The sequence below is a fragment of the Sphaerodactylus townsendi genome, linkage group LG03 (genome assembly GCF_021028975.2).
Source record: "Sphaerodactylus townsendi isolate TG3544 linkage group LG03, MPM_Stown_v2.3, whole genome shotgun sequence".
Classification (NCBI taxonomy): domain Eukaryota; kingdom Metazoa; phylum Chordata; class Lepidosauria; order Squamata; family Sphaerodactylidae; genus Sphaerodactylus; species Sphaerodactylus townsendi.
In genome coordinates this window covers 54,851,735-54,863,836 of record NC_059427.1, presented here as the reverse complement: position 1 = coordinate 54,863,836, position 12,102 = coordinate 54,851,735, and the positions used below count along the sequence as shown (strand labels likewise).

The 12,102-nt window shown below is 41.0% G+C and overlaps 1 protein-coding gene across 10 annotated transcripts in view; it reads right to left on the bottom strand.

Annotated features, from left to right (window-relative positions):
* Positions 1-12,102, bottom strand: part of ERC2 (ELKS/RAB6-interacting/CAST family member 2) — a 660,221-nt gene that overhangs the window by 432,779 nt on the left and 215,340 nt on the right. For all 10 annotated transcript variants that reach the window (XM_048488070.1, XM_048488069.1, XM_048488071.1 and 7 more), the window contains one exon: positions 4,060-4,227. In XM_048488070.1, the coding sequence (XP_048344027.1) occupies positions 4,060-4,227 (168 nt within the window). The remainder of the gene's footprint in view (positions 1-4,059; positions 4,228-12,102) is intronic.

The window sequence follows — 12,102 nt, the reverse complement described above, 5'->3', positions numbered from 1 at the left end:
AAAACTAAGGATATATAATAGTTCTATAAATACCTAAATACATAAAAGTCCAATAAATCATCAAACATAAAAATGTTATCAGTTTCAGAAAAGCTTCCTTTGAAAACCAATGTTCTTGGGAGTCTCTGTCATACTAAAGCAGGCAGCATTTTGAGTAGGTCAGGAGGCACCAAGCTGTAAGTGCTACGCAGGGTTAACAATGCCTCAAGAAGATTTCACCTCTAAACCATGGAAATAATAAACGAGGATTTTCTTTTCATTAAAAAGATGAATTACACAATGTTGAAGAACAGAATACAATAGTAGTAGTAAGGATACTATTTTATTAAAACATTTCTGCCACGTTTTCCTCACTGAAAGTACACAAACCTTCTGGAAGATCTGTACTTTTTCATGATAAATAGGCAAATATGTTTAACAATGGCCAGATTATACAAAAGCATAAACCATATTATTCATGACACTAGAATGTAATTCTGATATCAATATTCAATAAGAGTTTTGACATATGAAATCTGACTTCTGACATGGACACAGACCTCTCACAGTTATTATTCCATGGCAGCATAACATAGTATCCAGGTTTCCCGTCTCTGGATGGGAAAATTCCTGGAGATTTGGGAGGAGCCTGGGAAGGATGGGCACCAGGGGGTGGGGGGCAGGGACCTCTGCAGGGTATAATGTCACAGAGTCCATGCTCTAAAACAGCCATCTTCTTCAGGAGAATTTACGTCTGTGCTCTGGAGATTAGTTTTAATTCTGGAAGACCTTCAGGCCCCACCTGAAGGTTAGCAAGCCTAGTTGGATCCAATTAATGCACTTCACAAAGTCAGGAATCTTCTTCCAACCGAAAAAGACTTCACCCAAATGAAAGAAGACTCCCCACAGCAGAAGAGAGAACAGCTTCAACTCATAAATGGAAATAAACCATTCAAGCAGAGTATGCTTCCACCCTAAGCTCCAGTAGTGATAATAACCAGGTTCTTTTGTTTGTTACAAATACTAAACACACTGCAAAAAAGGAACATTTGGGTCATTTTTTCATCTGTGTCCAACAATATACCCATTTGAATTTGAAGAGATTAACAGGTATCCGAAAGTGTAAGAAATCCCAAATGGTAACCCAAAATGAAAGATCTCCAATTATTTATTCACTTAATTTATACCTTGCCTTTCTCCCCTAGTTCTCCTTTCCTCCTTTTTATTCTCCCAACAATCCTGTGAGGTAGATGAGGCTGAGAAAGAATGACTTCTGGGAAAAATTCATTGGGAGGCAGAGCAGAGATCAGAACTTGGATCTCTCAGCCCCTAGATGACACTCAAACCACTATTCAACACTGGGTTTCAAGTACTTTCTAGTAGTTAAGTTGCATTAATGGAATACCAAAAGACTAGTAAAATAATGTCCGGGTTTTTCGATCTGGATAAAGATGCATGAAAAGCAACGGTCTCTGCCCAAATTTTAATTTTATTTGGGTTGGGGGTATCCAACTTTACACTGAGAAATTGTTGGAGATTTGGGGATGTAACCTAGGGGAGGTGAGACGTGGGAAGGAACTCAGCAGTGTATAATCCCACAGAGTTCACTGCCAAGTAATCATTTTTCCAGGAAACTGGAGAACCGGGTTTAATTCCCTACTCCTCCACATGAGTGACAGACTCTATCATGGTAAATCAGTTTGTTTCCCTTGCTCCTCCACATGAAGCCTGCCAGGTGTCCTTGGGATTGTCAAACTTTTCTCAGAATCTCAGCTTCGCCTATCTCACAAGGTACCTATTGTGGTGAGGAGGAAGGGAAGGTAATTGTAATCTGCTTTGATACTCCTTTTGATAGATAAAGTGAGGCATTAAAAAACCTCTTCTTTTTCATCACCTAGATAGGTGTCAAACTCGCGGCCCTCAAGATGTTATGGACCACAGTTCCCATCATCCCCTGCCTGCATGATGCTGGCAGGGGATGGTAGGAACTGTAGTCCATAACATCTGGAGGGCCGTGAGTTTGACACCTGTGACCTAGAGATCAACTGTAATTCTGGGAAACCTCCAGGCCCCACCTGGAGTAAGGCAGCTGTATTTTGCACACTTTTTTTCCTGTTATCAGCTCACTGAACAGATACACATTGGAGCAGCAGCTCAATTACAATAGTTTCCCAAATGGAGAATTGCTAGTCTCCTTGTTTTTTAACTCAGTCGAAAGCAAATAAACACCAGTGAGTCAGAAAGAAAAGCCCAGATGAAGCAAGCGCTCATGTGCTTAGTAAGGCATGTGTCATGGGGGAGGGAGTTAAGAAAAGAGAGATGATTATTAAGGTTTTTATATGAAGGGAGTATGTGAAGACAGTAAGTTTACAAGGTTGGGAAGAACTAGTCAGAAAACCGAATATAAGAGCAAAGCATCTCTAACTTTTCTTAAGAAATTAATATTATTTTGAATCACAATTATCAACACAATCAACAGTTATCATTGCCAAAATTAGTTCCTCTAAGAAACTGTCCTCAGTATCTTTAATAGTACTATAAGAAAAGTAGAAGGTCCTTGTATGATTATGACTGGGATATAGTATAGACATTTTCCAAAATGTCTGTAATAAAACTAAATAGACAGGGAAGCCTCTGTACCACATGTCTAAAGGACAGCATTATTTACTGGGTGCTGTGGAAAGGGTGAGACAGCCCTCTGGATAAAGCTAAGAGGAAACAGCTTTCAGAAAGGAAGACATGCTCTATAATCACTCTAAGGGCTGATAGACTTAGTAAGGAGACTAATTTTTTTCCCATGTTACTTAGAAAAGTCTGCAGTTCAAATGGAAACCTACTAAATGTATAACTTGGGGACTGCACACCAGACCTAAGGAAAATAAACAATGAACATTTTCTTTATAGTATAATGATATGAATTTACTTAAACAATTGGAGGGAAAAGTGGATAATGTTTCAGTTAAAACTTTCTTCAGATAAATCATCTGTGAATGAATTTATCACACCATCTGTTGGAAATAAATCATGCACTCCTGAAGGCCACATAGGAAACTGCAGTCATAACCTGAGAGTTTTTTAAAAAAAATAGTTTTCTGATCTTTTATCCTTGCTATAAAATTTAAAACCATTACATTTGCAGAAAAATTGTGTTAGAGCATGTGAGTGAAAACATGAATTAACCTGAGATTTCTACAATAAAATTCAGTCTGGAAAACTAAGCAAGTTCTCAACCATCTTCACTGCAGATCACTACAGTTTACTTGGTTTATATATTTCTCCAACTATTTACTGAGTATATTTTTGAGACAAATATCACAGGAAACATTCATTATAAAGCACTGAAATTATTTCTGGGACAAATTTCAACATGAAGGTGGTACTGTATATTTGTTTACTAGAAATGTAAGGTTAGGCCTAATGCTTGTTGTATGTACATACAAAGCTTTTCTAATCCCAACTGATATTAGAAGAGTAAACATGGCACACAGCATGTATAATAGTATAATGATATGAAATTGATATGAACCTAATATGAACAAAAATGCCTGCAATAATCTTGTAACATAAGGAGTATCAAAGTTTTCCTTCAATACACATAAGCTTCACAAAATGCAATATTTAGTTTTCAATAACTAAAAGACATCCAAGTTAGTTCAGTTGTCAAATTTGGCAATAGATGCATCTAGCTACAATGTAACAAATAATAAGTCTGTCGTTCTACATTTTTTCCCCTGAATTGTTCTAAATCTGTTATCAGAAATCTGATAAGAAGGGAAAGGTAGGAAAAAAGCTAGCAACCTTTCAGAGGGGGGGGAAAATCCTTCCCCTTAGAAAATACAATGACTGAAAAAAAAGCTATCTCAGGCAGTGAGTTTCAGAAGCTCTGCAACATCAGCAAATGGCAGTGCAATCCCTTTTCTCTTCTGATAGTAATTGAGGAAATGACCCAGGAATGGCAAAAATTGCAAAAAACAAATACTGACTAGGTTTTTCTTTATTCTCATTCCCAAAACATTAGTGCCATTGGTAAACTTAGTGCCATTGGTAAACTTGCCCAAGGGGTCATTTCATGCCTCTTACCTTTTTTTGAAGAACATTAATTTTTCTTTCTTTGACTTCTAACATGTCTTTCATATCGCGAATTTCTCCAGCCAAAGTTCCCTTTTCTTCTGTGAGGTCTTGCAGTTGTTTGGTTTTTTTATTAAGGAAACTTTCTTTCTCTTCTAAACGTAATCTCAAGGCATCAACCTATAATAAAATATGCATATGTAGAAAAGTTAATGAATGGCTTGGTAAATGTCCATCACAGCAAGATTTCTTGTATGGATGTATTTCCCCGAGCCCTGCTTTCAATTTCCATTCTCCCTGCACCAAGCAACATAACTTTAATTTTCTCCGCTCCAGAGTAGGGGAAATTTGCCAGTGAGCAGGGCTTTGCCCCAGAGATCGTTCCTCCTCCCACCACTAGCCCCTCCTACTCTCTCCACTTCCATGCCCACCTCGCCACTTCCACCTTTTCAGATGTGTTATTCCTTCAATTTTTTGTTATTTATTATATTGATATATTGTTATAAACAGAGAAGCACTGCAAAATCACTGCCTCTTGCTACATTTGAAAACCAGGAACTTTGAGTGTCGGGGGGAGGGGGGAGACATCAGTTCTAGAACTTGCCTCCTTTTTTCAGCAGATTTTGGTTCAGGGAATTGATTTGCCTCTTTCTTTGGGGGGGGGGTATTTTTGGAAAGGGCCTACAATATTGATATAACTGCAATTCAAAGGGGAGGGTGCAGTGGGAAGGGTGAAACCGCGATGCAAAGGTGCCGTTTCTTTTGAAACCTGGTTGTATCTGGCCTTAATTTCTCAGTGGGGAAATGGCCAATGATAAAAGGTACTTTGTGTCCCAAAGAACATGTGGATCTCCCACTGCAGGCCAAAATCCAACAGTATCCCCGAGGACCAAACCTGCTTATTCAGGGGCATGCAACCCCTTTCAGGACAGACTGACAACTCTGTTTTTGAGTAGTGTTGTCACTGGCCAACAATACCTCAGGTCTTGTCTGGATTAACCATCAGTTTGTTGGCCCTCATCTGTTTCATTACCATCTCCATGCACTTGTGCAGGATTTCTATAGACCCATCTGATCCAGCTATTAGAAGTAGAAGAAAAGTTGGATGTCATCCACATATTGCTGCCACCTTACTCCAAATCTGATGATCTTGCCCAGCAATTTCATGTAGATGTCTAATAGTATAGGGTCAAGATGAAACCTTGCAGAACCCCACACCATAAATATCATGGGGCCGTGTAGCAGTTTGTCAGCAGTACCTTACACACACACACACCCGTTCTTTCCGTTGGAGGAGGTTTGATTTACCACACTATATTTTCTTGCCTTTTTAGTACATGGTGACACCAAAACATTCCTTCAAAACCCTCAGTGTTAAACACACAGAGAGAGAGAGAGAGAGGGAGGGGCATCATATCTACATCCTGCTCTTCTTCCAAGGACCTTGTGGTAGCTTATATAGATTATTTCACTTTATCCAAATTGTAACCCTGTAAAGTAGGTCTGGCTAGCAGAGAGTAAAGCCCAGAATGTCATGCAGGAGCAGCAGTGGCGTAGGAGGTTAAGAGCTCGTGTATCTAATCTGGAGGAACCGGGTTTGATTCCCCGCTCTGCCACCTGAGCTGTGGAGGCTTATCTGGGGAATTCAGATTAGCCTGTACACTCCCACACACGCCAGCTGGGTGACCTTGGGCTAGTCACAGCTTCTCGAAGCTCTCTCAGCCCCACCTACCTCACAGGGTGTTTGTTGTGAGGGGGGAAGGGCAAGGAGATTGTAAGCCCCTTTGAGTCTCCTGCAGAAGAGAAAGGGGGGATATAAATCCAAACTCTTCTTCTTCTTCTTCTTCTTGCTTTGAAAGAAATCACATTCGAGTCTCCCAAGACCACATCCAGCAGCCTAGCCATTATGGCACACTGGCCTATTATGTCAATGAAGAAACTCTGCCTAGATTGCACTGTGACTCTCATTCCCATATTGCTTTCTTCTCCTGCATTTTTGACTTCAAAGCATTTTTTGTGAGTTAAAATATCTGTTGGATGTAGCAGAACTGGCGTTTGTCACAGCACAGGCTTGCAAACGCAGGTATTTTTCCAAATTCAGTAGGCTCTAACACAATTTGTTACATTATCAACTAGTTTCTGTTACACGGTAGTCACATAAAGCAGCCAGCATTGATGGAAATTAAGTAAAATGAAACATGAAATGAAGGGGTTTTTTTCCACCAGAACCCGCTGCTTAAAAATCTCAACCTTGTGTGCATTTAATGAGCATCTCATCCTAAGCAACTGCAGGAGGTTCAGTTGGAAATCAGTACAGTTCCTAAGTTAGCAAGGTGAAAAACAGACTGGAAAAGCATATTAACACCTCTTTACTTTATAGTAACAAAACATCGGCTAATTGTACCCAAACACTTTGCCAGTGCAGTTTCACAGGAGTTGCCAGTACCGTTTCTTCTCTCATTCCTTTCATGTCCTTCTATCTTTGTTCTTTCCACTGTTGCCCACACCCTTTCTGGTTCAAAAGAAGAAGCATTCATTCAAATAGAGTTGGCAAAGGAGTGTGGGTTTCTTTGTTTTTTGTGGCCCGCTGGATAATTGAACATACACCCAGCTCTGCTACCAGGATGCCAATGCTATCTTATAAAGGCTGCTGTGACTGGACAAATTGTGCAACTCCCACAAGAGACCTTTCAAAGATTCTATTCAAGGCAACATAAAAAAACAAACAAAACCTATCCTCATCATCAAGAAACAGACAGGTTCCTTCATACAGCCTAAACCCCACGCCCACAATTCAACAGCACAGGATGGGAGGCAGATGTGAAAAGGCAAATGCACAACATGTAGAATGAACAATCCAAATCATAGAATACAAACGCAACTCAGAGAAAAGAGGACTGCTTCTATCTGATACTGGCCACCCTTAGGGCTAGATTTGCGAATAAAGAAGCAACTACTTCCTTTTAACAGTTTTAGAAGGCAATTTTATCTATACGTTGTTTGCTATGATGCTTTAAGTTGGTATTAAAATATTGCTTTTCTTTCTCTAAGGCCCCTTCCGCACACGCAAAATAATGCGTTTTCAAACCACTTTCACAACTGTTTGCAAGTGGATTTTGCCATTCCGCACAGCTTCAAAGAGCACTGAAAGCAGTTTGAAAGTGCATAATTCTGCATGTGCGGAATGAGCCTAAGATTTTAGAGGCTATATATATGGAAATGTTTGTTTTACACGCACACACACCCTTTCTATGTATGTGTGTGTGTGTGTGTATTATGACCTAAGGCTATATACACTAAACACTGACTGACTGACTGACTGACTGACTGACTGACAGTAAATGAATGCAACCAACATTTAAAGAGCATTTTAAAAAGAATAGTTGGGTAAGTTAATTTATATTAATTATCCTTCATTGGTTTGGAAGCAGTATATGGGGGGAACTTGTGTGAATAAATGTTATTTAACTGGTATTCTGTTCTAAGTTTTGAAATGCTAAACTTGTTCTGAACATAAAATCTTTGCAAATCTATTTTTGTAAGTCATTTGGGGACCAATTTGGATGATGTATTAGATCTGAAGATGCATGTCTCTTCCTGTTCTTGAAATGGCTCAGTTCATTTCCATACACTGGCGAAAAAACATATACTGAGTAATGTAATTTAGGGATTTTCTTTTTATTATGGATTCTGGATAAGTATAACATCATCACAGAATGTGAACAGAAATTATTTCTGCATTTTTTAGAGCAGACTAGGACCCAAAAAGAAATGGCTTCAGAAGACTGACAAGTGGGAATCCACAAGACTTGTAGGGGAAATACCACTGGGCCCCTGCTAGAGCCTAATTTCTCGGTCCCCAGTCCTTTATTTTCCTTGTTTGGACCTCTCCTGTCACTTTCCCCCTCCATTTTAGTACTCCAAAATGGCCCTCTTCTTCCCTTTTTCCTAGCCCTGACACTTTAGAGACCCAGCATAGTGTAGTCATTAGACTAGGGCCCTTTCCACACAGCCAATTAAACCAGATTGGGGGAGAATTTTACACAGATCCCGATTCTAACGTGGATCTGCTCTGCATTTTCCCCTCAACCCATTTTTTTTGCCAATCATATTATGCGCAATTCTCTTGTTTTAACTCCACTTGCAACCACGGCAAAGCGAACGGCCACGGTTGTGAGCTGCGTTGAAACAAGAGAATTGCACATAATGTGATTCTCATCAACCCCTTCCCCGGCTCCCATCTGCGGAGCCATGTAGGGGAAATGGGCTGTCTCATGGCCTGGGAGGTCTCATGCATATAGCTTCGCAGGCAGGCAGAGAAACAAAAAAGCCAGGCAGGGAAGAAAAAAGGGCCCTCATGTGAGGGGCGTGCCCTGGCCAACACGCTGGCTGTCCACGGGGCAGCCAGGTGTGAAGGGGCCGAGGCGAGGGCGGGTTCATGTAACCCGCCTTCCCCCTGCTTTTATTGGCCCATGCAAAAAAGGTCCTAAGATGTGGGAGACCCAGGTTCAAATTTTCATTCAGGCACAACAGTGCTGTCAGCCTTCAAGGCTTAGTTTCAGTCAGTAAAAGGCAGAGGAGGGCATAGATCTTTTCCAGGGATGTTTTGGCCTTTGAGGAAGGATTCATTGGGGCCAGGCCAGCCACCAAACACTGGGCTAATTAGTACCACCCAACATATGTGACTCACCCAGGCCTGACTGCTTGCTACAGTTCAACAGCAGCCATCTCACAAAAGGCTGTGTGGTGTAGTGCTTAGAGGTACAGACCAGGACCTGGTGCTCAGTCTCATATTCTCTTCATAACAAATATCACAAAGTTATTATGAGAATAAATGTAGTAAGAAAGAACGGTGTAAATTGCTTTGTGACACCACTGAGGAGAAAGACAGAGCATAAATTATGCTGATAAATTACACTCCCATTTTTCAGTCCCTGCCACTTAGTTTTTTCTATTCCCCTGCCACTTGCGCCTTCAGTGGTGCCTACTTTCCTTCTCTTTGTTGAGTTTTCAGTCAACCACCCCACACATAATCTTGCAAGGTTTCATGCAATTTGGGCAGTATTCTCCATTGGGCTATTAACTTCCCCATACCAATTCTTTAAATCTTTCTGTGATCCATGTTTGTCAGAAAACTCAATTTCTCAGTATGTCTCATGTTGTACGAATTTTTTTGATCCACATTCAGAAATAGACACATGGCCATGTATCACCTGTAGCCCAGAACCAGAAAAGGACTTATTTCAATGGACTTTGTACAAAAAACCTGTAACCAAACTATTCCAAACTTTTAAAGGGCGGGGGGCAAGTTTAACCACTTAAGAAAAGAAGAAATAATAGACTGTACTGCTAAGAAAGCATCTAACCACACATTAAACTTTTCCTGGGGAAAACCCAGGGTCATGTCACAGACGTGTTCTGGAAGCTTTGAGCTTCCCAGATGTTCAGGGGGTCTGCTTTCAGTCAGGATCATGGCACACATCCATACATCTCCATTCTCCAATGGAGAAGCAGCTTCCCAGAGCCATTTCAGGTTAGGAAAACAGCATGGGCCGAAACTTCATCCCTTTCTTCCCGACCAGCAACACCCCCCCCCTCCCGCAGGCAAGCTTGCTTTACATAGTTCCACACAGAGTTGGGCCACCATGTAACAGAGCTCCTGCAATCTAAGCTGGGGAACTTAAGGGAAACGTAAAATTTAGTTAGGCTCTGAGGTAGACAACTTACTCCTGAAGGGACTACAGTGCCTTTTACAGCTGCATGTGAAGCAATAATGTGTAAAGTGAAACCTTCCCTATAACTATAATTAAGAAATTGGTCTGATGAACAGAGCCTAACGACCCACACTAAGAAGCAACACGTTGGGGGCAATATCAACAGAGAGGTGTACAGGAGATATTGAACTCTTAGGTAATTCAAAGTATGGGCACTAAGGCACAGGGGAAGATAGCAATCCTACTGGTAAGGAACTGTCCCAACTGGAAGATGGCCAGAAATTTGCCAGACAGCTGGACAGATGGCCAGAAATTTGCCATCTCTTCTTAAGGGGGAAGATGAGGACTATGCGCCTATGATTTTGAAACAGGCCTTCCCAGGTCTCAGTCAGAAGACTGTGCTCATTTCTTCCAAAGCTCTGCGGTGAACACATAGAAAAACACATAGCAAACTATGCTCATCGGACCATCCTGCTTCTAGATCAGGTAATTTTAGCCTTTTATTCCCCCAAATTCTACCTCTTCCAGACTTCTACTCTCGCCACTGTCTAAATCCTAGGCCTGTGTGAATTCTCTGCTGCTTTGATTTGTGTCCTGGTATGTTTATTATTATCACCTTTTTCAATACACTTGTTAAACTTTTACTCCATTCTCCTGCAGATTTCTTGTGGAAACCCATCTCCATAATCTTTGGCAACAAAGATCTCAAGATCGCTTTCCTAGTTTCTCACTATGGTCTTCCCTTTGCTAGTTCTAGGTGGCCTAGGTAACTCTAAAAGGGGCAGACTCAGTAGTGGGATTCAGACAAGACCAGAAAGACATGGGGAAGAAACCTATAGAATAGGGGTAGGTCAGATAAACAGCAGAATTATGAACTATTTATGGCTTATTTACAATTGCCCAGTGTTGCTGAATGTCAAGACATTGTTCACAGTGATCCTGAATTGCAGGTAAGCCCAAATGACTTACACAGTGCTTATCAGGCGTTCAGTTCACTTCCTCCCACACAGCACTTTTCCCCACAGAAAATCACCACATGCCACCTCACAGTTCTTTTTAACCCCACTGAAGAGAAAGAAAACAGCATCTGATGGAATGGTTCTTCCTCTCCCTCCACTCATAGCAAGTCTGCCATTTTATCTACTTTTTTATCCTAGTCATATCTAAGTTAATAAGGAGCTGCCAACTGTTTAAAATTTTGTTTGTTCAGGTAACACTTTGACAAATTGTAATGCTAACACAGGAGGAGTGGGAGGAAGTTAAGCTACATTCTGAGTCAGAATTTAAGCATCACTTATAGCAAAAAACATAAACACACAAACACACGTTTTGGAAGAGTAACATGTGTTAGTACTTGACTTGATTTTTCCCCTTAAAGCTTCTAACACCAGCTTTATCTCACTGAACTTACCTCACAGTTTTTATGTTTTCTATAAGACTATAGCTGCTATAATATTTTTGACTTACCTCAAAAGGAAGTGGGTCATTCATGAGTCAATGTTATTTCACCATATAATGATAGTTGTAAATTCACAATACTCAAAAACAATTCTGAAAACTGGAAAGGCTTTCATATTTTGAATATTCTGCCTGTATTGTTTGACATTCTTTTTAGAGAAATGAAAAGAAAAAAAACCACTAACAGGACTGCATAAAGCTATGTTAAGAAGCATGAATTTTACCAAACCAAAACTATATATAATACAATCCAGAAGCATCAATACAATATAAAGCATTTGCATCCTTCACAAGCTGATTTATGTTTAGCTACTTTTGAAATGTTAAGCTGAAACAAAAATTAATTGAGATGATGAAATCTGATCACAGCATTTTGTACCACTTATAGCTTCTAGACCAGGGGTCTGCAACCTGTGGTTCTCCAGATGTTCATGGACTATAAATCCCATCCGCCCCTGCCAGCATGGCCAATTGGAGAGCCGCAGGTTGCAGACCCCTGTTCTAGACACTCTTAAGCAGCACCCCACCTAATGCCCATTGTGGTAATCTAATCTAAATGTTAAAAGAGCATGAACCACATTGACAAGATATTTTTCCCAGGAAGGCCTCACCAAAACTGGTAAACAGACACCTCTTGCCACCTCTGCGTAGCTGCCACGGGAACATTCAGGGACAAATGACCTGGGAGTCACATCAGGGGCACAAAAATTGCACATTGTGCTGAGGCCCAGCCACACCTCTCCTCCTTCCCAGAAGTGGCTGGGCCTCAGCCTGCATCCGTTGGCCGGCCTCCATCCGTGGGCATGCTCTGGAGAGCCAGCCGATGGGCGCAGGGATGGCATACTCATCGCACTGAAACCCAGCCATGCCCTCCTGCTTCCCG